This window comes from Littorina saxatilis, linkage group LG2 (genome assembly GCF_037325665.1).
Source record: "Littorina saxatilis isolate snail1 linkage group LG2, US_GU_Lsax_2.0, whole genome shotgun sequence".
Lineage (NCBI taxonomy): Eukaryota > Metazoa > Mollusca > Gastropoda > Littorinimorpha > Littorinidae > Littorina > Littorina saxatilis.
The window spans coordinates 41,899,881-41,927,788 of NC_090246.1; the positions used below are offsets into that span (position 1 = coordinate 41,899,881).

The 27,908-nt window shown below is 41.6% G+C and overlaps 1 protein-coding gene across 2 annotated transcripts in view; it reads right to left on the reverse strand.

The window, feature by feature from the left end:
* LOC138959024 (ubiquitin-conjugating enzyme E2 E1-like) overlaps window positions 1-22,398 on the reverse strand; it is a 59,659-nt gene extending 37,261 nt beyond the window's left edge. Inside the window, exons 1-3 of one of the 2 annotated variants that reach the window (XM_070330391.1) lie at window positions 22,252-22,398; window positions 21,556-21,778; window positions 1,367-1,417 (exon numbers count right to left, since the gene is read on the reverse strand). In XM_070330391.1, the coding sequence (XP_070186492.1) occupies window positions 1,367-1,417; window positions 21,556-21,728 (224 nt within the window). In that variant the 5' untranslated portion in view covers window positions 21,729-21,778; window positions 22,252-22,398. Of the gene's footprint in view, window positions 1-1,366; window positions 1,418-21,555; window positions 21,779-21,990; window positions 22,130-22,251 lie in introns of those variants that run through there. The other variant, XM_070330392.1, reaches the window with a different exon arrangement.
* Between the last annotated feature and the right edge of the window lie 5,510 nt (window positions 22,399-27,908).

The following is a 27,908-nucleotide window of genomic DNA, read 5'->3' on the forward strand; positions in this document are numbered from 1 at the left end:
TGAAATTTGACATGAGAGTTCCTGGGTATGAAATCCCCGAACGTTTTTTTCATTTTTTTGATAAATGTCTTTGATGACGTCATATCCGGCTGTTCGTGAAAGTTGAGGCGGCACTGTCACGCCCTCATTTTTCAACCAAATTGGTTCAAATTTTGGTCAAGTAATCTTCGACGAAGCCCGGACTTCGGTATTGCATTGCAGCGTGGTGGCTTAAAAATTAATCAATGACTTTGGTCATTAAAAATCGGAAAATTGTAAAAAAAAAATTAAAAATTTATAAAACGATCCAAATTTACGTTTATCGTATTCTCCATCATTTGCTGATTCCAAAAACATATAAATATGTTATATTCGGATTACAAACAAGCTCTGAAAATTAAATATATAAAAATTATTATCAAAATTAAATTGTCCAAATCAATTTAAAAACACTTTCATCTTATTCGTTGTCGGTTCCTCATTCCAAAAACATATAGATATGATATGTTTGGATTAAAAACACGCTCAGAAAGTTAAAACAAAGAGAGGTACAGAAAAGCGTGCTATCCTTCTTAGCGCAACTACTACCCCGCTCTTCTTGTCAATTTCACTGCCTTTGCCATGAGCGGTGGCCTGACGATGCTACGAGTAAAATGGCATTGCGTTCAGTTTCATTCTGTGAGTTCGACAGCTACTTGACTAAATATTGTATTTTCGCCTTACGCGACTTGTTTTGAATTTGGGAAACTTTTGGCAGCTTTTTGTGTCGCTTTTTCGAGTTCAAACGACGAAGACACAATTTGAGTTTCAGTAGTTCTCAATGTCAGCTCAAATGAATAAGCTCCTTTCCAGTGCCATGCACTTTTTACGCGATCACCTGATGGCAAACAGAGGCAAGGCGATAAAGAAGCTTGGAAAAAGGCTGCCACTAAGATGCAAGACGTCATAGTGATTCAACACGCACACACACAAAAACAATAACACTGATAACAACAGAGGCTTATGAGAGAGAAGCTGTGCTGTCAAACGTAAACACAAAGCTATAGCGCTAGTGGCGGCAAAAGGCGTCGCAGAGAAATCAAAGTCTCGGAATGACACTTTAACACAGCCGTTTCAAATTTGAAATAACTGAGCGCTCAAACGCTTATTTGGAGGTATTCACTGTTAGTGGTGACATTATTCACACACACACACACACCCCCACCCACCCACCCACACACACACCACACACCCACACACGCACACACACACACACACACACACACACACACACACCAAACTGTAAAGCTCTTGGGGCGATTAGAGACATTTTTGTCTCCATTTAAAAGGAGGACGTAACGGTGAAAACTTCTGACGCTTGACATTTCGCAAAAATTGAAAAACTTACCTGCAGTTGGGAGGAGGTTCTAGAGTGATCTCTGCTAATTCCTTTTGAATCCTGCAAAATACAAATAAAAAGCAAATTGAAAACGGTGGTATAAATAAAAACAAGTTAACTAAAATCAAGGCACACGTATCAGTATTTTATCAATCAAGACACACGTATCAGTATTTCATAAGTCACACATGCTGGATCTCTTTACATTCATGTGATACTATCGTTGCCATTGATACACGCACACAAGCACACTCAACCTTCAGACAAACTCAAAGACGTCTCACTGCAGCGGCTCATAATTATTTTATCAGAAATGCTCGCATTCTTCCCTCGTCAAAGCTATTGACACTGTAAAGCTTAAGCAACACACAGGACCTCACCGGGTACAGTTACAGACCCGAAAGCCTAAAAGGCCAGACAGGTCAGGAGCAAAATAGACGAGGCTAGGGCAGAAACGAAGAGGAAAATACAAACTGAGAGCGAGCATACGAGAAAATTAATATGTGAGACTTGAAGAGGTCTGATCCAGAAACACAGAGCGAAGTGGGGCGGGGGTCCGAGGCGGATCTACACAGCACTATCTCTGATTTGCCACATGATCGGCGTCCGCGACATCTGTCCATAGCACCTCTTTCTGTCCCGCAGCGGCTTTGTTTTCAACGATGCAAAACATCAAGCGGCAAGATCATGCCAAAGTTCGCCAGCTGTTCTAAATTCCTTTAATGGGATGAACTGTTGTGGTAGCTTCATGCTGTTTGCTTTGAGTTATGAAAACACACAATTAGTGAATTACAGTCTATTAAGCATGCCTTTACGGGACAGAAGAGATTTCTGTCTTTTGTGACACGGTGAGACCAAGTCGCAAAGAGCACACTTGTCCAATTATGTAACCAGTCGAAGACAGTTACCAGATCAAATCAGCATGTTTGTTTACCGATTTCTAACAAAGGATACGACAGTCAACCCTACTGCGGCCACAAACGATTACAGCTCTCGTTAAACATTGTAACCAATTTACGGCTGATATAATTGAAACACCCAACAAGAAAAACAAACAAAGATAGATCGAACAACGGAATCTACAAGACATTAAAGGCCTACTAAATTATCTTTAGAGCCATTTAATTTTGGGCAGTTTCCTGGCGAATTGGATCTTTAAAAGTTCAATCGGCATTCGCTTTGCAGTACGAAAAGGCTTCGCAGCTAGGATAATTACTTAAATGAATTTAAATCGGCGATGTTTTTGTGTGAGTGTATCTTCCATCAACTCTCCTGTGTCAGGACACAGGCGGAAGGTATCGTCCCCTGGACTACTACTATCACAGAAAGACTACAAGGTACGTCACTCACCTTCGAGTCTTCTGTGTTCTTGGAGTCGCTTCCTGGGGAAAAATATTGTTCAAGACGGTTTGCCTCTTCCTACAGTCTGTGTAAGGTCAAATAAATACAGTTGAATGATTGTTTGAACTGTATGTACCTTTAATTTTCAGCTTCTGTCCCTTGCAGGTTGTTTTTAACCATCATTTGGACGAATCTTCGTTTGCGAGCCGCTAATATCCACTTCGTTTCAAATCATGCATCCGCACCGAATATGCATACCAGCGCTCATTGGTCTAAAACATATGTAAGGCCTAAAAAAAAAATAGGTGTGGTTACGGTAACCCGACCTACCCTATTTTGGGGGGCCGACCCTATAACTTTTTATTACATTTGTCAAAAAAAAACCAAAAAAAACACCAAGTAAACGAGTGCAGAAAACGCAATGAAAGCGAAAGCGCCCGAGTCACTTATTTCCCTGTCAAGTAGGTTTAATTTGTACACATTAGAACAAAAAAGTTTAAAAAAAAAAAAGAAAAAGTGATTGCCTACCTTCCTACCCTATTTTTTTGGCTATGTTACCGTAACCACACCTATTATTTTTTTTGGCCTAAATATTGTGCAGCAAAGGGAAGCTACCCACGGGAAAATAATCATCGAATATCCTGTTATTAACCAATGAGCGCTGGTATGCATATTCGGTGCGGATGCATGATTTGAAACGAAGTGGATATTAGCGGCTCGCAAACGAAGATTCGTCCAAATGATGGTTAAAAACAACCTGCAAGGGACGGAAGCTGAAAATTAAAGGTACATACAGTTCAAACAATCATTCAACTGTATTTATTTGACCTTACACAGACTGTAGGAAGAGGCAAAACGTCTTGAACAATATTTTTCCCCAGGAAGCGACTCCAAGAACACAGAAGACTCGAAGGTGAGTGACGTACCTTGTAGTCTTTCTGTGATAGTAGTAGTCCAGTGGACGATACCTTCTGCCTGTGGTCGGGAGTCCAGTCTTCGTACGTCGTCATATTTTTATTTGGTCCTAACGAATACTTACACATTCGTCGAAGCAGGAAATCAAACCTATAATCTAGCAAACGCATGCACATTCCGTGTTTTACGGGGCTAAAACGCATAATCAAACCTATAATCTAGCAAACGCATGCACATTCCGTGTTTTACGGGGCTAAAACGCATAACACAGCATAAAGAAACACACTGTCCACAGGAGAAAATACACTGTCTCGAAAGATCACGCATAACAGCTTTCGTTTTGAAAAATAGAACGTTCATACACCAATACTAAGTAGCCATTCCTCGCGTGTGTTGTCAACAATGTAAACCCCAAGCGAACAAAACAAAGCGCAAGAAGGCGGCGCGCAGAAATCAAAGTCTCCAAACTCTGTCAAAGCACAGCCGTTTCAAATTCGAATAGCTCAAACGTTAATTTAAACAGGTTTCTGGTGTGTGGTGACATAACTATAACCCCCAAACCGAACTTTATAACTCTTGGGGCGATTAGAGACTTAACGGTCTTTTTACTCCAGTATATCCTTTTAAACTCAAAAGGCCTTGGACTTGTTGCCCCCCTTAACTGCCGAAGAAGATCTGGACTGGTACCTGCCGCAGTGTATACGCAAAGGGTCGACCATGTACACCATACATCTTTGTTGCAAGCAACAACAAAGTATGCAACTACAAGAACAAAAGGACTACCAGATAGTGACTCAGCCCCGTAAAAGGTTTTAAGCGACCATCGAATACCAAAGGTGGCCCATGCATCAGCTGCTGTTGTAAAGGTTTTTGAGCTTCACACAAAATTCAATCATTTGCAAGATCATTATCTATCGTTGAATGTCAGCTTTGAAATGTGTACTCTTGCATCGAACTACTAGATAGGTTCAGAAACATCGAAGTCGTGCTCTTTCAACAAAACTACAGTAATTTCCGCCACAATTCTTTGTCCAAAAAAACTGTAACTAGTGGACGTAGGCCTGCACGAGGCAAAAGCTAACCACTTGTCGTCAAAAACTAGCATAACAATGTATGGACACTTCAGCAGACCCTAACTAGGAAGGTGCCTGACAACGCTGATTATGAATACACATGAGTAAATCACTCCTGAAATGCTCAGTGTCAAATAATTGAAATTGTATAGAGACGTAATGATGATAGGACAAACAAGCCGCGCAAGATCAAAGTAACTGTCTTGAGCAGATAAACAAGCACCAGGAAACGGATAACCGTCCAACGTGAGGTTCCAAAATGGTTGCAGACTAGACCTGCATATATAACACACGCAAGTGTCATGCCATATTTCGAGAGGCGAAATTCGAACACTCGACAGGAGTACTCAGCATTTAAAAGCCCTTCCGTTTCTACACGCATTCAGCTCCGCGAGTTGGTCATAAAGCGCTACATGTGCGCACATGAAGGGTTTTTCACACAACATCAAAGCCTTTATCTGCGGCGAGCTTAAAATAAGACCCTGGAGGAGAAAGTTTCCCTCCACTTCTTAGTATGCGTTGACATCTCTCACTCTCTCTCAGAGCATACACACACTTAACAAAATAAAAACAATACACTTTTTTTTTAATATGGGCAAAATACAGTCATGTAGCGGTGGGGAAGAGGGACTAACAGTGGAGGGAAGTGGATGTTATCGATGCTTTTACTACCTTTGTGGGCAGCCTTGACTGATGCTGTCTGCTCAACACCACAGATGTCCTTGAACCCAGTCAAGTCAAAGATTTATTTCAAGAGACCCATTTCGGTCCTAGCATATAACCACTTCATGTCCCTAACAGGAACTAGTTTCTTGTGATGACGTTAAGCTTAAGTTAACCAACCAACCAACCCATTTTGGTATTATATGAAAGAAAGAGAACTTAATTTAAAAAGAAAAACAAACAAAAAGAAAATGTACGTAGAAAAAGGTGTGAACATATTCACATTTTTTGTATTGTTTACAAAAGAAGACATTAAAAACGAAATTAGCAAATTGGCGAAGTTGTTACAAACTATTATTGGCACCCGACGAGCAGTTAGTCTGGTTGCTTTGTTTTGCACAGTACAAATACCTCAAAACTACACAACTTGTTGTATAATAATTTTATCTCGTTTTGGGTAGAGTCTTTCCTCTTTTATTGTTGTTTTGCTTGTTTCATGTCTTTTTTTCTGCTTCTTTATTCCCTTTCGTTTGTGTTGGACAAAACGCAGTTCTCCCCACGCACAATTAGCAACCACAAAGCTCGGGTTCCTCAAACACCGGGAACAAGTGATTATAAATGTACGGCGAGAAAGACAAACATAGACTTGTAGGCCTTGAGTGGTTCACCATTTTGTTTCGAGTCTTTCCTCGTTAAAGTCGGGCAAGATATCGGAAACTACTGGTTTACTGTTTGCACTATTTTGTCCTTGTTTTCTTGTATCCCGTTGTTTGTTTGAACATTTGCTTGATACTCCATGCCACTGTGCGTACGTGGGCATTAGTAGTTATCATTGTCGTCGTTGTTGCTGTTGTGTTGTTGTTACTGTGGCCAAAGGATAACACAGAGCGGTGCGGTGTGGTGTGACCAAGAGCACAGGACACAATAAAAGGAGGTAACAACAGAAGGCAGTGGGAAGACGGGCAAGGAACACCTGATTGCGGACAACAAAGGGGGCAGCCAAGTGTAACAGTCCTCCAGTGCTTTTGTCACCCATCCCACCTTCTCCACTCAACCCACAGGCACTACAAAAAGTCACTACTCTTTACCCAACACAAAAAAAGACGTTAGCACTAGTAGACTTGTAACAGCAGTGGTAGCATGACCATCTTCGTCGTTGTCGCTGTTACGGTCACTGTAAGTGTAAACCTATACAAGCAGTGGCTGTACGAAACACTTTCAACCGTGACCAGTTATCATCTTCTCATCTAAATCACCGGCGGGACCACGGTGGCCTCCGCACATATATGTCGTGCCGAATTCACGGAATTGCCGAATTCGCGGAATCGGCAACATTTTTGCTCATTACGCGAAATCGGCAGCATTTTGACGAAAATGCGTAAAGGCTCCTAAAATGTACCCATTTCGCAAAGCTAGTCTGTTACTTTTTTTGTCACCAGAACATTGCATAAATTTACATTACTTTACCTCCCTATTTTGGTTTTTATGGTCTGTGTTGGTCTGTGTCTAGCATAACTCCAGTAATGCACGAAAAGTACACTTTTTGCCATAGCTTGCCATAATTTATTGCTTATTGCAACATTTATCCATTCGAATGTCTAGCTGTCTAATGTGTGAAGATACCCTAGGCATTTGAGAACTTTAAAACCAAAAACGGGCTGCCGATTTCGCAAAATGGGCAAATTTTACAAGCCTTTACGCGTTTTCGGCAAAACGCTGCCGATTTCGCGTAATGGGCAGCGTTTTGCCGATTACGTGAAATGGGCAAAAATGTTGCCGAAGGGATACATATTTCTCTCTCTTTCTCTGCTAAGAGATTTTAACAAATCTCGGAAGAAAGTCTCTGCTGACTTTCAATTGTTTCTTTCACAATTTCTGATGTTTTATAATGTGGTCACCGTGAAAGTTGCATCGCCTTTAAAGCGATCCAATTGAATAAAGCAGAAAACTTCTTCTTTACCAAGTCCTGTGTTGAACAGCAGTGAAAAGTTGACCGCTTTTCCTGTTTAACCTTTTCAAAATTAGATCTAACTTGTTCGCGTATCCATTTCTGGATCTGCAGGCTGGTACAGAGTTACCTCCCTTTAGGCTTTTTCAAATTTCCCTTGTTTTAACCTAATTTCTTGGTTAAAACTTGTCTAAATTTCTAAATTCTTTCTTAATAAATATCAATTCTACACTTTGGCCTTAAATCAAAGTGTTTCCCTTCACAGATATCCTCTTGGGGTTGTCAGATGAGGGTAGTCTCCCATGCCAACAGAAGCTACCATTCAGAGAATGGTTTGCTTCTTAGTTGGATACCATGGGTTGACAACTCTCGCCATCAGTACCACCTGACCACTGATGAGACACAATAGTGTCGAAACACGTGTCTGGTCTAGGTACAAATACAATGGTCCTCCTCAGGACTAGATTACTTTGCGATACGTCCCCCACAAAGGGACTTTGCTCTGTAAATCTTGGTCCCCCTTGAGGAGGGTCTGATGCTCCCAATAGGCTGTCTGTGAAGGGATACATATTTCTCTCTCTTTCTCTGCTAAGAGATTTTAACAAATCTCGGAAGAAAGTCTCTGCTGACTTTCAATTGTTTCTTTCACAATTTCTGATGTTTTATATATATATATATATATATATATATAAATAAACAATGATTCTGCACAACGTCCATCCGGTCCCCCAGGCTGTCCGTGGGGAAATCTGTTACACACCATCAACGATACCTGTAGCATCTTGACATTGACAAGTGAGAAAGCTCAACTTGGGCTTGAAACTCTGTGAAACTCAAGACAGAAACACTGCCTCCTGCGTCCCCATTAAAGCACTACACTTCCCCTTTAACCGTAACTATTGAGGAACAAATGCATGTCGTCTTCGTTCTCGATTCTTCAAGGATGGACTTCTTAGCACTCGAAGCAAGGCAAGGCAAGGCAATATTTTTTTTTTTAAATGGAAATAAAAGCACACAATGAAAACATTGTAGTTGCTTGAATCCCAGAATCTTGGATAGGTCTAAACAATTCTGAACAAGCCTATTCTGAAATGTTGTTGATTGTTTAATTGGGAACCATGCGAATTTCGTCGGGTGGGTTATGGGCGGCTGTCAAGTGACTTTACTTTACTTTATTTGGTGTTTAACGTCGTTTTCAACCGTTCAAGGTTATATCGCGACGGGGAAAGGGGGGATGGGATAGAGCCACTTGTTAATTGTTTCTTGTTCACAAAAGCACCAATCAAAAAATTGCTCCAGGGGCCTGCAACGTAGCACAATATATGACCCTACTGGGAGAATGCAAGTTTCCAGTACAAAGGACTTAACATTTCTTACATACTGCTTGACTAAAATCTTTACAAACATTGACTATATTCTATACAAGAAACACTTAACAAGGGTAAAAGGAGAAACAGAATCCGTTAGTCGTCTCTTACGACATGCTGGGGAGCATCGGGTAAATTCTTCCCCCTAACCCGCGGGGGGTGGCTGTCAAGTGACCCCTTTGAGAGAAATCTTCAATCCAAAAAGGGTGCAAGGTAGCTACGTCACGCATTTTAGTGCAAAGAAAGTTTGAATAAATAACACTAATACAATTTGATTTGTTTAAGTCCCAAAAGTGTCCGATTTTTTGTTTACATTTGCGCAGTACAATCAGTGAATCCCGTGTCTCTCCTTCTTCCACTTGTGATCATAATAATATATATAAGACTTACTACTAATTCCGCCTGGGGAAAGCCACCGAGGCCTAAAGGATCCATCAATCTGATGGAAAGGCTGGGGTCGGGAAGAGAGAAGATTGGTACATTCAAATTCCGCAATTCCGCAAAATGCCAAGATGTTAACTAACATTTTGCCAACTGCACCAAATCTTAAAAACACCGGCAAATTCTTGAATTCACTGGTCATATTTCATATATTCTTTTCATTCCTTGTGGTATAATCTACTGATTATTTAATAAATATATGTGATCCTTCAGTCTATGCCAGCATGCTGACACACAGACAGAGAGAGAGAGAGAGAGAGAGAGAGAGAGAGAGAGAGAGAGAGAGAGAGAGAGACAGACAGACAGACAGAGAGAGCGAAAGACAGAGAGAGAGAAAGAGAGGGAAATAGAGAGAAAGAGAGAGAGAGAGAGAGAGAGAGAGAGAGAGAGAGAGAGAGAGAGAGAGAGAACGAACGAACGAACTTTATTACTCAAGGATGGAGATTTTAGGCTCACGCCTAGTCTTACAATCTGTCCCTGCTAAACTAAGACATAAAAATAAAGACAATAAAAGGACAATTGTCAATCGCAATCATACAGTATTACTAATTACAACATTACTTATCCGAATACATAATGCATGATAGAACATTGAAATGTACATGTATGTCAATATAATGCAAAGGAAAAGAAAAGTCGACTCTCACACACACGCGCGCCGCATCCCTGCAATCACGTTCGCACTCAATACAACACACACACTCACACACACACACACAGAGGAGAGAGAGAGAGAGAGAGAGAGAGAGAGAGAGAGAGAGAGAGAGAGAGAGAGAGAGAGAGAGAGAGAGAGAGAGAGAGAGAGAGAGAGAGAGAGAGAAATGACGCTTAGTATTACTGGAAAGAAAGAAAACAACTATATATACCACTGGGGATGGTGTTTGTCTGCGTGTGTGCAGCTGCAGTCGACATCCGCAGCACTAACAAATCAGTCACCTCTCAACACAAAGTTTTTCATGAGCAATGTCACATTGCATCTTCAGAGACTGACATCTATTTTTCTACTTTGAGATAAATAAAAGACATATGGAAAACTAAACAGAAGCGTTGTCTTTTTGGGTTTTGAAAAAAGGAGGAAAAATATATTGCAACAAACAAACACAGGCTCAAAGTGACAATGATGATAATCATTCTAATAACGCAGCTCCTTCGTCAACGTTTAGCGTGTCTTCGATGCAAGAAAACAGAAGTTTCTAGCCGGCAGATCAGACCTGCGGTCGATAAGATCTACGACCGACGTCCGAGATGAAAAGGGTGTCTAACGGCAGGGTGTTTGCATATCATGTCAACAATAACTGTAAGCAGATGAAGGCGGACGAATACGTTCACAAAAAGAACAAGTCGCGTGAAGCGATATAAAAACATGAAGTCAAGCTGTCGGCATCAAAGTAACAGATTAACATCAAAAATCAGTCATCGCCGAGACTTTAGGCTTATTTAGTACAGGCTTTTTTTTTCAACCAACCACATTCGTTTCGTGCCATATAAGGAAACTAGATGAATACCCGCTTCGCCGGGTACGGCTTCGCCGGGAAGAAGTCGAGCCGAGGGACCCGGCTTTGCTGGGTGTGCGCCGGCTTTGCCGGGGACCCGGCTTTGCCGGATGTGCGCCGGCTTTGCCGGCGCACCGCACGAAGGAAGGGAGATAAACGCGCAAAACACTGGAGAAGAGTAAAAATAGTATAACGGGAATATGGATTGAGCGTTGTCGACAGTGACCTTCTAAAAATAGAAACGGGAATATGGATTGACGCCACACGAAGGAAGGGAGATAAACGCTGAAAACACTGGAGAAGATAAGGAAGAGTTACTGGGAATGGATCCAGAGAAAAACCAAAATCGGTTCAGCGCTGCGCGCTGAGAGCACGTGTGGAAATATCTCATCGAGCAGGTTGTGTCCGGGGTGTACCTGAATATGGGCACCAAATTTGAAACAGATCCATCGAGAACCTTGGGCGTGCATCGCGGACACACACACACACACAGACACAAGTCGTATATATAGATGCTACATCACAAATGTTGCGTACACGTCATTTCCGGTTGGCGGTGAAACGAAGTTCACACCAAAAACACAAACGGCTTTCGTTGATTTGCGCGATTCTACGAATCTACTTTCGTTGACTTTGTGATCATGTTTTGGTTATTTCTGTATGGAAACCTTTAATCTATTGGATATAGGTTACCTGATCGTTATTTTAACTGTTCATATCTTCCTACTTTAAGGTCTGGAGTGGACGCTAAAGTCGATCTTTCACTGCATTTCTGTAGCATACATTTGCCTAGGTTGCGCTGCCGGCTGGGGAAAATCAAAGATGGCGGCCCGGAGCCGGTTGCCGCTTCACGACTTTAGAGTTCTATTTCTTCCCTACTATAAATAGAATACGTATATTCATAGGGCAGACCTTAATTTGTGAACTGTCTCACTTTGAACAGTTATAAATTGTATGAATAGAGCTTCGGGTTGCAAATTAATCGCACATAACACACATCGCAGATCGCGCTTCTTCTGCGAACAGAACTTCTCTGCTGGCGTCAGTCTTTTTCTTCTTCTTCTTCGTCGTTCGCTCAGACAGCAACTCCGGAGGCCCTGATGAAGGCTGCTGTACGCCGGAGGCTCTCCATGGGTCCATAGAGTTTGTCCCTCATCGGTGTGTCAGCAGGCCAGGTCTCTGCTCGCAAGTTTTGGTGTGTTGGACAGTCCTGCAGGAAGTGTTGCACTGTCATTGGAGATGTGCCACAGGGGCACGATGCAGAATCACCAATGTGGAATTTGGTATACAGGTGATGTTTGAGTCTGCAATGGCCTGTTCTCAGTCTCACAATGACCACTTGGTCATCTCTGGGTAGGAGGTAGTAGGCATCCTTTTTGTTGTAGTCTGGGTGTTGGTGGAGCCATCTTCTCTTCTGCTTCTCTTTGACTATAGTCTTGGCCTCTTCATAGGTGACTTCTTGTTCATCCTGTGGGAGCTGTCCACCTTCTTTTGCCAGTCGGTCAGCTTCCTCATTGCCCTGTATGTTGCAGTGTGATGGAATCCACTGGATGACTGTTTGCTCAGTGGATTGCTGTAAGTTGGTCAGTGCAGAGGCAAGGGTGTTCAGTTCCTTGTTCCGTGGGTTCTGGACTGCTTGCAGGACTGATAAGGCATCAGAGAAGATAACCACTCTGGAGCGGGTTGTTTCCCTGTTCTCGTGTAACATTCGGGCTGCTGTTTGTAGTGCATCAGCCTCAGCCTTGTAGTTCGTAGAGAACTTTCCAGTTGGAATAGCCTGCTGTAGTTGTCTTTCATCCTTCAGTTTGATGACAATTCCGCCACCTCCATTTCTGGTTGCATCTTCTGCTGATCCATCTGTGTATGTATGGGTCCAATGTTCTTTGGGATAGACGTGATCTATGTGGTCCAGGGTCACTGCTTTCCTCTCCGCTTCTGTTTGGATGCCCTTTTTGAGAATGCCAGGAATGCTCTCTCTGACTTCGGGGAATTGCTCTCTCTTCCAAGCTGGTACAGTCGAGTGCGTTGGTATTATCCTGTTGCCCTGCTGCATGAGTTCTGGATCCTGTCGTTCAAGTCTCCTCACGTTGTGGACAAAACTGCTGCGCTTCAGTCTGCATTTGGTGGGCTCCGACATTCTCTTGTGCATTGGGTGGTTCTGCATCCTCTTGAACTTGGCAGCTAGTGTAAGGACTTTGGTGTCTAAAACCGCGACACTTTTTAACACGCACTGTTGAGTTTCGTTGTGCGCGCGCATCCCAGCGGGCAAAAGAAAATGAGGTGGCGAAGAGAAAGTGGTGGGCTTTTTCTTCTCTCTAAATCTAGCTTTTATTAAGATAGTCTCGACTAACCATATCCAAAAACCGAGACGGGTCACGTTCGTTTCTGCGTAGCGCGAACGCAGTACTTACTTAAACCTATTTTCTGTAATTCTGAGCACATTTTTATTGTAAACATGACATATATGTATATGTTTTTGAAATCAGGAGAAATTGAGAAATATGATGCAATCATTTTTAAATCTGTTAGTGAAAATTCGATTTTAATGACAACTTTAATGTGCAAAATTACTAATTTTTACGCTGCCGAGCTAAAATTCAATCCCATAGTCCGGACTTGTCGAAGATCGCTTGACCAAAATTTCAACAAATTTGGTTGAAAAATAAGAACGTGACAGTGCGGCCTCAACTTTCACAAAAAGCCGGATATGACGTCATCGAAAAAATGAAAAAAATGTCTGGGGATATTATACCCAAGAACTCAAATGTGAAATTTCATGAAGATCGGTCTGGTAGTTTTCTCTGAATCGCTCTACACACACACACACACAAACACACATAAACCACGACCCTCGTCTCGATTCCCCGTCTATGTTAAAACATTTAGTCAAAACTTGACCAAATATAAAAAGCAACAGAAATTGTAGGGAGAGGAGTCGAGACAAAACGAAGAGATAGAGATGGGGGATATTGCAACATTCTTTTTTACTCTTTTCAGACAAAAAAATATCAGATATCGGGTACCTTAAATGACAGATAAGCCCACTGATACATCTTTTTTCGTCTGTTGTCGTTCTCAAAAATGCTCGTAACACTTCCAGACTGTTCGAAACATGTGCAGGAACTGATTAGGTCTACACAACGAACCCACACAGTGCCCCTCGCAGGATTTCACAGACACCTTTTAACAATAAATTACCAACAATGTTCCATGTCTTTTCTTTACCTTTCTTTCGCATTTTAACGAGGAGAGACAAGTGGGCCTGAGTGTCACCTGGCCAAACAAGGCACTCAGCGGGGCAACTGTGTCAAGTGTCGTATCAGATGACACACACACACTCACACTAGCCAGACCTTTCTTTTTTCCCCCTTTTACGCGGTCACCCTCGTCTCATCGTAAATCCCCTGTTTTCTACATTTACCCCCCCCCCCCCCCCCCCCCACACACACACACACCTACCCCATACTCCCGACTGGCCAACCCCCATCATCTCTTTCTCCACAATAGCTCTCTCTCACTCGCACCTTTTCCTATCCCTTTTCTCTCATCCATCCAACACACCCCTCACCCACCAAATAGTACCCCATCCCCCTTGAATCTCTCTCTCTTCTCTCTCTCTCTCCCTCCCTCCCCCACACACACACAACACAACACAACACAACAGACACACACACACCCCTTCTCATCCAGTGGTCTCATCCTAACCCTTTCCGACGTACAGTCCCAACACCTTTAGGCGACAAAAACCTGGTACAGCTTACGGTCTATCCCAGGCGAGAAGATACGTACATAAGTCGATCCAAATGTCTACTTCATTGATTTTGCTGTACCTGGTGGATGCTTTTCTATCCAGCAAGGACTCGTGTATTCTTCTTCTTCTGCGTTCGATGTTGGTGGCCGTGCTAGATCCTCAGACCAGTGGGACTCGTGTATACATGCATATATGCATACGTGCACGTGCATGGGTTACCAACAAAACGCGGCTTCATTCGTGTTGTCTCATGAGAAACATGAGACCCAACGGATTCGACAGCTCTCTTTTTCTCCCTCTCGTGGAAAGCTTTATGCACGAGGAACATGTGGAAGGGCTGTTAAGATCTATACGCAAAACGACAACGCATAGTACCAGTCAAATCACAATCTTACAAACACACACGGCTGAACACACATGCTTAAAGAGGAAAGCGACATTCTAACACCCTCTTAACAAAGCTTTGATCGGAGCGCATCAATCATCAACACAAAAACATCCTCCGGGAGGCTTCAACCGGCTCGGTCATAAAAGTTGCGTAACTGACCACCTGCAGGCGAGGTACCCGTCAAAGACTAGCCAACAGTGGATGGAAGCAGACAGCTAAGCGCGTTTACGATCTACATGTGTCTGGACATTTGCATCTCCAAATTTAAATGAAAACGGATAATCATTACACAAAACATAGAGCGATCGGCAAAACTTATACAAGACACAAATGACAGAAAACCATTATGATGATGTAGTAAACCAGTCTTCATTTATCAACACAATCAATCTATGAACTCCAATAATTGATTAAGATCACGCTTCTCTGCATCAACCTTTTCAAGTGTTATTTCAACCAACATAAGGCGAGACTCTAGAGCTGTACACAAAAGGCGAGGTTAAACCCTGTAAAGCTTTAATTTGCCAACAAAGCTAGTTAATGAAGACCCATCCTTCTTAAATTAAGATCACATTTCTCTACATCAAAATATTTAAATGTCATTTCAACAGACATAAGGCGAGACTAGTGACACAAAATGCGAGCTTAAAACTTGTAAAGCGTAAGACTTAATTTGTCAACACGGACAATCAATGAACTCCCATCCTTGATAAAGATCAAGCATCTCTACATCAACGCAACAACAGTTTCTACTCCAGCCACAAATAGCTACTACACTCTGGCTAGGCTTAGACTTAGAAATGAATTCCCTGAGGCAGATTATGTAAGAGAAAACAGACACGACATTGTAAACAGCCCGGCAATAATCAAAGCCGGTCGGTATAAATAGTCCTCGGCTGTCTTTTCCCGTAACCCCGTTGTACGAGAAACAATGATGGTTAAACCAGGATGGAACCGGCGTCGAAAATTTTAAAACAAGTCGCGTAACTAAGGCGAAATTATTACATTTAGTCAAGCTGTCGAACTCACAGAATGAAACTGAACGCACTGCATTTTTTCACAATGACCGTTGTCCGCCGCTCGTGCAAAACGCAGTGAAACTGACGAGCCTATTTAGCGCGGTAGTGGTTTCGCTGTGCTGCATGCACGCTTTTCTGTACCTCTCTTCGTTTTAACTTTTTGAGCGTGTTTTTAATCCAAACATATCATATCTATATGTTTTTGGAATCAGGAACCAACAAGGAATAAGATGAAATTGTTTTTAAAACGATTTCGGAAATTTAATTTTCATCATAATTTTTATATTTTTCATTTTCAGAGCTTATATAACATATTTATATGTTTTTGGAATCAGAAAATGATGAAGAATAAGATGAATGTAAATTTAGATCGTTTTATAAAAACAAAATTTTAATTACAATTTTCCGATTTTTAATGACCAAACTCATGAATTAATTTTTAAGCCACCAAGCTGAAATGCAATACCAAAGTCCGGCCTTCGTGGAAGATTGCTTTACAAAAAAATCAATCAATTTGATTAAAAAATGAGGGTGTGACAGTGCCGCCTCAACTTTTACAAAAAGCCGGATATGACGTCATCAAAGACATTTATCGAAAAAATGAAAAAAACGTCTGGGAACCAGACCCAGGAACTCTCATGTAAAATTTCATAAAGATCGGTCCAGTAGTTTACTCTGAATCGCTCTACACACACACACACACACTCACACTCACACAAACACCACGACCCTCGTCTCGATTCCCCCTTTCTTTCTTTCTTTATTTGGTGTTTAACGTCGTTTTCAACCACGAAGGGTTATATCGCGACGGGGAAAGGGGGGAGATGGGATAGAGCCACTTGTCAATTGTTTCTTGTTCACAAAAGCACTAATCAAAAATTTGCTCCAGGGGCTTGCAACGTAGTACAATGTATTACCTTACTGGGAGAATGCAAGTTTCCAGTACAAAGGACTTAACATTTCTTACATTCTGCTTGACTAAAATCGTTACAAAAATTGACTATATTCTATACAAGAAACACTTAACAATGGTAAAAAGAGAAACAGAATCCGTTTGTCGCCTCTTACGACATGCTGGGGAGCATCGGGTAAATTCTTCCCCCTAACCCGCGGGGGGTAAATAAAGTGCAATCGGTAATTCAGCTTGCTGTCTTCATACTGACAGATCAAGGTTTGAAAGCTGAGAAAGGATGAGACCTTGACGATTTATATTGTAATCCAGAACGTTATTTCAAAGACCTAACTTGATGCTGTATGAGATAATGACTGTCAGGGTTCAATCCATGGCAGTGCCTCAGGTACTCAGGGCCCGCGTAAAAAAAAAAGCATTAATAACAATAATATGTATATAAAAAGATGACTCGTAGAACTTACTGAAAATTTGCGTTTGCACGTAGAGAAAGCGATGGCAGCGAGCACGTCTAAAACGGTCGTCTCGCATCACGGCCTAACAAAAGGAAGCGCGCGTGGATGTCCCACGTCAGATAAACAAATGCCGACACTCTTCAGTATGACAGACCCTGCGGATGTGAAGCTATAGCTAACCTCGTTCAAGTTTACAATTGAGGAAGATAAAAGCACAACAGCTTGCGTCATATGGCTTAGTGGTTAAAGATTAAGGGCGCTTTGCTTCCCGTGTAAGCGATCATGTACACAGTTACACATGTGTCCACGCTTTTACGCGGACTAAGATTACCGCTACACAGAAACACATGCCCCAAATCATCAGCATGGCGTCTTCCTGTGCAGGGCCGGAATCTTCGCTGATTGACAGATGGCAGTTACAAAAATGATTTTCGCAAAACAGTACCCAGTGTCCAGAGGCAGCCAGGCGGTTATGAACTGACCATTTGGAAGGATGCTCTTATCAAATAAAAGCCTTACGATCCTGACCAGATCTACGGTAACACCGATTTACAGATGTTCAATACGGGTAGGAAGGTATCTTTGTGAATCAAAACTTGTTTTAATAGTTGTGCTTTGACCGCCATTACTTTTTGAACTATACAAGAAACCAGGCCAAAGATCGTTTGTCTTCTGCTCACCATTATGACTCTTTCCGTCGGTTAATGTGGCTCTTGCGTTTCGATGGTTAACCATCTGCCATTCGACAATGCAATTTGTAGTTGTTTACACTCGACAAAATCAAATTAAAATCAAAGAGAATCCCACTTAAAATATTTGTAGTTAAATATCACGGATATGTTAGGCTTCTCGTATTCAAACCGAATGTACCTAAACTAAGGTTAAAACACACTCACTCACACACATCATACATACACACACACACACACACACACAACTCGGCCTTGTTTGTATGGCAACGTGTGTGTGTATGAGACAGGGGGAGCCATGATTGTGTCTAAGCGGCAGGATTATAACTCCAACCCCCACTCCAGGGAATGAATAATGGATGGACAAAATGTCCTCGCTCGTTATACTCCAACGTAAACTTAGAACACGCTGTGCCGCAGACGGTCCCTCATCAAATAAAATGCCTGCGTACAAATGTTTCGCCCTGTCTTGAAATTAAGTAGATGCACATCGTACGCAAGTACTCCAGTCAGTGAGTGACAAACAAACGTTAATTCCCTCATTCCCAAACAACAACATTTATTCATTGAAGGCTTACAGTTACCAACAGTATGCGGGGAATGTGAGGCCTTTTTAGTCCTGATTTAGAGTTATACAGATTTAGAAACAAATTTGACAAGTGCCGCATTTCCCCTTTCTCCTAAAGTCTGAGACCTACCACGACGAAACAAACAGAGCGTTCTCTACTCTTCCTCTCTTCATTGAAAGCTTGGTAGAAACGCGAGATCCTCTTAGGCCAGTGAATACAACTTTCTGAGCTCCAATCGCCACAGGATACGCGCGACACAAGCAACACACAGAAAAGTGGGAACAATTGCATCAATACTGCATAAAGCTGGCATAGGCCAGGAGAGCCTAGAATTGGTTTATTGGTTTCACACAGAAATGCCATCCTACTTGAGGACAACACTATTATTATTGCCTCGTCCAGCCATCTCAGATTCAACTGCACTAAACTACTAAGCTGCCGACCTGGAAATTGTGATTATATTTCAATAGCAACGCAGCACTGTGGAAATCATTGAATAACATATATATTGAAACACAATGATGTGATTTATAGCACTGGGTAATGAATTACCAGCATAACTACTCAACATCACAGGTGTTTCACAGAGAGCAAACTTACAGTAAAAGCAATCTGAGGTTCATACTCATAGAAACAAAAATTCTAGCCATTGCTAAAGAAAACATGTATACTGCTGACGCTTGAAACTTAAAGTGTGCATCAAAAAACAAATACCCATAGATTTGCACACATGCATACACTTCCAATACTCACCAAATAAGAAGAATGGCTGGTACCGTTCTTTTTGTAACTGAGCATTTGTGTAGACTCTCTGTCCAGACAACACTGGTATTAGCTGCCCCCATGTACGCTTTATCGTGCAATTGTGTTGTAATGTAAGCCATTTTAATGTTAAAAGTGACAACATATTACCACTGACTTGCATCTTTCTTCATACAACAGTCCTGTGCCACTGCCACTGAGTGGCTAGCTAGACATACTGACAGCGTCGATTTAGTAGCCTATCGGTGGTATCAGTACATGATTTTCATGAATTACTAACTTCGGTAGCGTAGGTACGGAAGAGGGGAAGAAGGGAATGCAAAAAATGGAGAAAAACAATTTCATTACCCTTGAACATGCTGTCCAAGAAGTAATTTCTGTTGTATGTATACTAACCAACAGATCAGATATAACTAAATTTAGAATCACATTTCAGATACCAAAGCAGTGTCGTTGACTTGTTCCGTATGTCAGTTGGACCTGGATTCAAAATACCTATCAGTCAAAATGTCCAAAGAGAGGCATGGAAACAACACTGCCAATGTAATTTCCTTTTAAACTTCAACTCAGTTAGTTTTAGATTAGTTCCTGTCATTGTCAAGGTATGAAAAACGTTGCCCTTACAGTGTTCAGAGCATTTATAATCAAAATGCTTTCCAACTGGTGAAATAATTAATCATTGTCAGCAAAATGTGTTACTTTTAAAGCCCTGAAAGTAATAAAAATGGTGTACTAGCCTTTGGCTAGTGATTCTGAAAATGTGCTAGCCAGAGAGCAAACTTTACTAGCCAAACCAACAATTTGTTAAAGCAACTTTACTCGCATTTGGCGAGTAGATGAACAGTTCTACTCAACATGGCGAGTAAAATACTCGTCACTTTCAGGCCTGTTTTACCTGAGATTAGCCAATGTGCAACTGCAAAAAAAAACTATCTCTATGTTACTTTCCCTGATTTTGTATTACATGAACTTGTTAGGCAAAAAAAAAAAAAATAGGTGTGGTTACGGTAACATAGCCAAAAAAAAATAGGGTAGGAAGGTAGGCAATCACTTTTTTTTTAAACTTTTTTTTCTAATGTGTACAAATTAAACCTACTTGACAGGGAAATAAGTGTGCGACTCGGGCGATTTCGCTTTCATTGCGTTTTCTGCACTCGGTTTTTTTTGTTGACAAATGTAATAAAAAGTTATAGGGTCGGCCCCTAAAAATAGGGTAGGTCGGGTTACCGTAACCACACCTATTTTTTTTTTAGGCCTTACAGCTATGTTTCAGATGAGTATTTAATACACAGCTGATGCTAAACTGCGCACTAAATTAGCTGTGAACTGCAGAACAACTGTAATGTGTGTGTTTAAATTGAGATCTTCCAATGTTGATTGCATATGACGTATTGTGCGTTGTGTATCTATCTGCATGGTATTGTCCAAAAGTGGCTTATGCATTGTTGTAAGTTTATTGTTACTTTATTTTGGTAGATATATGTATTTGATGTAATGTTAAATAATAATTAGTATGTTTTTATTCATAGCTAATATATAAAGCGTGGAGAGCATTATAACTGTGGTTCACGCTTTATAAGTTGTCATTATTATATTTATCATTATTGTCAAAAAAGGTTATTTACAACTTTGCTTTCATAAGAAAACAGAAACTCACAAGAGCCTGCTAATCAGTTTAAATCCTAAGAATTGGAAAACTGAAGAGAAGAAACAACAGAAAGCAGTAAATCAACAACAACAAAATATGACGTTCATTCTCAAACAAAACTTAGGGGCAACAACACGAGTCAGTGTTGACGCAACTGCCGTGTAACTTTTCGGGATGTTTACGGTACACTGTCAACACAAGGAAAAGATTCGAATCCTGGTTTCCCAAAGAATTGTCTAACAAAAAACACCCACAAAATCAAAAGAAGATATAATCGAGATTTCATGTAACGTATTTCTGATGTTTGACACGCCGCCAGTGAAGAAAGAAACGGGAAGGAAGAAGCAAGCTATCGACAACACCAACGCCATTTGAACAACATGGCGAGCCTACTGCTTGAGACCTCGGACAGCGACGGGAATTTCGCCTGGATCTCATCCCCTGGGATGTAATCGTTAAAATCAATATGCATGGTCTATTCTCTGTTACCTAAGCTATGACCAGACACCGGTGATTGGTCCCTTCCTGCCTTTATTTCAACGCAAGAACGAAGAAAAGCTTATATGCAAATGAGCTCGCTTAAAGCCTGTACCGTAAATAGTAGAAAAACCTGCACGCGCCTCAACATGTGATTTGAGATATTTGCAAACAGAGTGCTGGGAAGGCGTTTTTGTACACAATATGACATTCTATCACAGTTACACATACTATCCAGGTATTCTTGGAATAGGTAGAATGAGAATCGAAGAAGGGCACGGACACTCACCTTTTGAGACTAGTGGACATGGTTTTTGGAAGTTTGGGTCTGGGAACGGCCACTGTACCTCCGCCCCGAGGAGAAGATGAAGAGGTACCTTCTCCTGTCTCCGCGGCGTCCGGGCGGCGTTTGCGAGCTGACCCACTGTCATTGTTACTGCTAGATCCACGTTCAGAAGACATTCTCACAGCTGCACGCTTTTGCACAGAAGCCGCCGACTGCACCGGTCAACCTGGAAATAAAGCAGCGAGTTTTATAAAGATGAACCTGTTCGAACTGCTAAACGCATTGTTTGGCTACACTACAGTACGCTATCGCTGGCTCGACACTCCCCAGCGCACGGCTACCGCGAGGCGACTGAGTATGCCGTGTGTGTGTGTGTAGTAGTACTAGTCCCTTCCCTGACAAAGATCGTTTCGCATCTCCTTTAACTGTGGCAATTACCTACATTCATCGACACCGACAGACTCTTCACTGTTTCCTTGACGAGACCACACTAGCGTTTATCTCCTACAGACGTTGAGTAAATCGAAACGAGTCACATAATCACTGCAGTTACTGCCAGTCAGCCACGCTGCCGACCCCACTACACAAGCACCACTCGTTCTATTTCAACAAAGAACACATAGCTTCAATCTTCACAGAACCACTTGAAATTCACTGTGACGAGAGCTAAAGCCCGAACACACTATCTAGGTTACACACCTGCACGGTACGATGCCAAAGATTGATACAGCAAGACGATTTCTCTTGTCTATCTTCGCGGCTCCACTGCACTCGATTTGCCAACTTCTTGCCAGTGACCTGAGCAAATGGACTTCGCTGTTCCAAACACCGCCCGCGTATAAAGCCTCCACTGATATGCCGACGCTTGAGTAAGTTTGCTAAACTCTCCCAAACAGCGTCTTCTGTCGCAGAATTACTGGAGAGGGAAAGAAGTAGCAACATATTTCTGTGCATGTTTGTTTGGATTGTTGATGGTCATACGGGAGTTAGATTTAGCTTACGAATTTGCAAGGAGGGAGGAAATCACAACAGCTGACATCGGATTCCACAGATCATTTGCTGATGTCTCTAATGTCATCTGTTTCGGAAGCATGCGGATGACGAGAGAGACATCGCATCATCGATGTCTTCACAAAACAAAAATCAGTTTGTTTATACTAGCGGTGGGGACGGTAGGCATTAGATGGGGTCTGGCGGGTTAACAACTGGAAGGGAAGAGAGTCAGTGGGTGCACTGCATGACTGACGTCTGAAGGGAGAGCTCGCCTCCCCCCTGTGTGTCACCCGCCCCCTCCCCCTCACAAGGCCACTCTCTGATTACGAGTACTGTTCGGAGCACGTGGCGTTATCACTGACTCAGATTGTCACTATATACTGTTGCATCTGCACCCGATGAATGCTGGCTCTCGCGCTCTCTCTCAGTTCAAGTGTTACTAAATAGTACTTTGTGATAGTAGATAAGTCTCTTTTTAGGGCGAGGGCCAGATGCAAAAAAGAGTAGGGGAAGGGCTCCTAATATGGACCACTTTTTGTTTCATGCTAATAACTAGCTTGTTTTCTTGCGAAGAAGTTTCATTTTGTGTTTGGTAGTCCTTCTCTCTTAGGTTAACCATGAGGCCTAATCAGAGTGAAATCGCTTTGATAGATATTCAGCAAAAATTAATCACTGTAAAAAGCCCCCTATACTTCAAAATAACATGATACAACTTAGTGTACAAGTAAGACTAATTAAAATATGCTTTAGATTTCATCTGTTTCGGGATGATGAGAGCATTATTTGAAGCACACCAGGAAACTAAAGAAGCTTATCAAAAACAGAGTGAAAATGATAAGTGAAATTATCAACTTCCACGAAAAGAAGACTTTTTGTTATATTTTTTTAAATCTCGAGGGCTAGTTATAGGTTATTTCCAGCAAGCTTTTTACTGAATTAATGAAAATAGCCTTTAGCTTTTATTTTCTTCGATTTGTTGAAGGTGGTCCATATTAGGGGACTCGCACATACTTTGAAATGTTGCTATTATTTTTTGTTTGCAGTAGAAACTCGGGGTCCATACTGCTAAAATGTAACAAATACGGTCTTAGCTGTCATATGTAGCAATTTTTGTGCGATAAAAGCTTTGGCTGTGGACAGAAACGAGTCCTTTTTAGGCGGCAAATTTAGAGTGAACGCTGCCAAAAGTGAAACAAGTCGCGTAAGGCGAAATTACTTTTAGTCAAGCTGTGGAACTCACAGAATGAAACTGAACGTAGTCCGCCGCTAGTGCAAAAGGCAGTGAAAGTGACGAGCCTGTTTGGCGCGGTAGCGGTTGCGCTGTGCTTCATAGCACGCTTTACTGTACCTCTCTTGGTTTAAACTGTTTTATTCAACGTTTGTGCATTATTAACAAAAAAACGCATATTGAGTAAACAACAACAAGCATAATGCTTATACACGCCGTGGATGGTGGCACGCCTAGTTTTTTCCCCCGCAGGAACAACACCCAATTCGTTCCCCCGCAAGACGAACAACATGGTAGGTGTCTCCAAATTAATGCCTTAAAATAGTAGATAACCAGACTTTCTTGTATTGAAGTTTATATCATACTGTTCGGTACTTTATTTTGCATTGGATCAGCTAGTTGTCTTACCATTTACACTCTCGTGTACTACATAAGAGAAGAAATGTCATCAAGACAAGTCAGAAATACTGTCTCCCACGTTACAAATGATGAAATAACACAAAGCACGGTAAACAGAAGGGCTTAAATCTTTTTGCTGGTCAAAGTCAAACTACTTGTGGATACTGCTCTTCATTTTTAAGTTTAAGCTTACCTTAGTTTAGACTCACGATCGGTTCAAAGATCAACAGTAAAATTTGACGGGGTAAGACCCCCCGCAGCTTGGTCAAAAATGCGGGGGACCTTATCTGGTGTCTGCGGGGGACCTTACCCACTGAGAATCGAGTACCACAAAATAACGCTAGATTAGAGCAGCTTATCCACGATGCTGGTGCCCAAAAACGCGCATACAAGGCTGCAAGGTATCGAAGATTAAACTGTGAGTATTAAAATAGTGCTTTAAATGGTAGTTCTAGGTTAATTTGTTCGAAATTGAGACCTCTCTGTATAATTTTCACGGACTTCGGCAGAAAATCGAACGCCACTGTTCACGAGTACACAAGAAGACATAAATTACATATTATACATATAGCCTAGGCAATTCTGCTTTAGAATATCTATACTTAATAATGTGATTTGCCACAACGTACCTTCACAGGGCAATTCCTTTGCGAGATAACAATTTTGCTTCCCCGTGCGGGGGAACGAATTGGGTGTTGTTCCTGCGGTGGACAAAACTAGGCGTGCCACCATCCACGGCGTGTTATAGTGGTGTTTACAGTTTTCTAGAAAAATACATATAAATGGCGGCTATTGTACAGTTTAAATGAAAAGCAAGCAAACATGAAAAGAAAATTGAATGAAAATTGTACATCAAAACAAAAATCCGTTTAAGAATACATATATAATATTTATGGTATTAGCGAGTAAGAGATAGAGAGGGAGAGAGGGAGGGAGGGAGGGGGAGAGTGAGAGAGAGGGGGAGAGTGTGAGAGAGAGAGAGAGAGAGAGGGAGAGAGAGAGAGAGAGAGAAGAGAGAGAGAGAGAGAGAGAGAGAGAGAGAGAGAGAGAGAGAGAGAGAGAGAGAGAGAAAGAGAGAGAGAGAGAGGAGTAGACGTATCGATTGTGCTTTCACTTTACATGTTTATCTGTTCGAAACGGCCGGACTGTCCAATAAATTCCTGTACTGTTAAAAAGATTTTTTTGTTAATTTTTGTTTGCAAGGAGGGGTTTCCATGAAGTAGAATATCTGTGTGTATGAGGTTGTTGGTTAGTTTGTTGATTGTGTTGTTTCTTGCAGCTAAGTGTAAACGGCATTCTAGTAAAAAGTGTGTTGCAGTTTCTCTTCCATCACCACAGTCGCATACGCTGTTTTCCGCAAGGTGTCGCTCAACTAAGTCTTTCTTTAGATCACTAATTTTGAGTCTCATTTTTGTGTGGCTTATTTGTGTTTGTCGACTGCCACTGTAGAAGTAAACGGGAATTTGTGTGTCGTCTTTTGTTAAGTAATGTTTAAATTCCCCGAGGGAGTCGGTTAACTGTATTTGTTCAGGTAGTTGGTTCCAGAGTACTGTTGTCGAAGGAAAAAAGGATGTTTAGTACGTTTCTGTTCGATGTGGGGGTATACTTCGTTCTAAGGGGCGGCGTCTGTGGTAGGGGTTGTTGGCTGCTACGAGAGGTGGGAGTGCTGCTTGTAGGTATGGGGGGGTCTTGTCGTGAATAATTTTATGGAACATTGTTAGTTTATGACGGTTACGCCTTTCAGATAATGATTGGAGTCCAGATTCTCCGTAAAGCTTAAAATGACTGGTTCCGCGGACAGCTCCGATGATTGTTCGTATTGCATCTAGGTTTAACTTTTCGAGTTCATCTGTTAGGGTTTTGCTACAATTGTCCCATACTGTGTCGCAATAATCAAAGTGTGGTAGAATGAAGGATTTAAACATAATTTCCAATGATTTTCGACTCAGTCTATATTTGTATGTACGCAAGCAAGCTACGAGAGTTCTGCACTTTGCAACAAGAGATTTTATATGTTCATCCCATTTACAGTTGTTTTGTATTATTATTCCTAAGTGTTTGTGATTTTGGGAACTTTCAAGGATGGTATTGCCAAAGTTTAGATCTGCGATATCAGGGGTTCTTTGTGTACAAAAGTTCACCAATTCAGTTTTTGCATGGTTAAATGCTACCTTCCATGTTTCTGCCCAATTAACAATTTTTTCAAGATCTGAGTTTAAAATTTCGGCACGGATGTTGTGATTGGCTAAAGACAAGTACATGCTAGTGTCGTCAGCAAAAAGCTTAATCGTAGATTCTATATCACGTACAATGTCGTTTACATGAATTAAGAAGAGCAAAGGTCCAAGCACTGAACCTTGAGGAACTCCCGCTGCTACTGGAAGATAAGTTGATTTACTGCCTTTTAACACAACTGCTTGCTTTCGATCTGTTAGGTAGTCTGTAAACCAGTTTAATAATGGCCCATTAAATCCAGCGGCTTCGAGTTTATGCAATAAGCCCCGGTGCCAAACTCTATCGAATGCTTTGGATATATCAAAGAAGATTGCTTGGGTAGTTATTCTATTATCGAGTGATTTGCATATGTCATTGTATATTGTAAGAAGCTGGTAAACAGTTGAGTCTCCAGGGATGAAACCGGACTGTGACTCTGTAATGATATTGTTTTGATAATGATATGGTCTATGTAAGCAGATGCCAGCGCAAGCAATCTGATGCAGAGTCAGGAGGCGGTTTGGTACAAGAGAACCTTAGAGGCCACAGCCTCGGCTGTCTAAGGGATCTGTGTGTCTGGAGGCACATTTGGTTTCTGAGGTTCAAGCGGAGCTGTTGCCTCTGCTCCGGCCGGATATGACGTCATCAAAGGTATTTATCGAAAAAAAGAAAAAAACGTCCGGGGATATCATACCCAGGAACTCTCATGTCAAATTTCATAAAGATCGGCTCAGTAGTTTAGTCTGAATCGCTCTACACACACACACAGACAGACACACACACACACACACACACACACACATACACCACGACCCTCGTCTCGATTCCCCCCTCTATGTTAAAACATTTAGTCAAAACTTGACTAAATGTAAACAAGTCGCGTAAGGCGAAATTACTACATTTAGTCAAGCTGTGGAACTCACAGAATGAAACTGAACGTAGTCCGCCGCTAGTGCAAAAGGCAGTGAAAGTGACGAGCCTGTTTGGCGCGGTAGCGGTTGCGCTGTGCTTCATAGCACGCTTTACTGTACCTCTCTTCGTTTTAACTTTCTGAGCGTGTTTTTAATTCAAACATATCATATCTATATGTTTTTGGAATCAGGAACCGACAAGGAATAAGATGAAATAGTTTTTAAAACGATTTGGGAAATTTAATTTTGATCATAATTTTTATATTTTTAATTTTCAGAGCTTGTTTTTAAAGGCAGAGTAAGCCTCCCGTAAACCATCACAGATACGGTCAGGCTTTTACACACAGTACAAACACCATTTCATTTAAACACTCACCAATTGAAAACACCCTAGGTGCCCTCCGTAAAGAGCGAACAATTTTCAAAGAATTTATTTTTGCGTGGTTTATCTTACCCCTGAGCCATCGTGAACCCGTGTGATCCAGTTTTCCCTTTTCACAATGCAGTCGTCATAGTTAGTCATTTGAATGCGACTCGACGTGAGCTTATCTACAATAGCACGTTTTTTTTATGCACGAAACAACGGCTGTGGTTCACAAGAACTCTAGCGA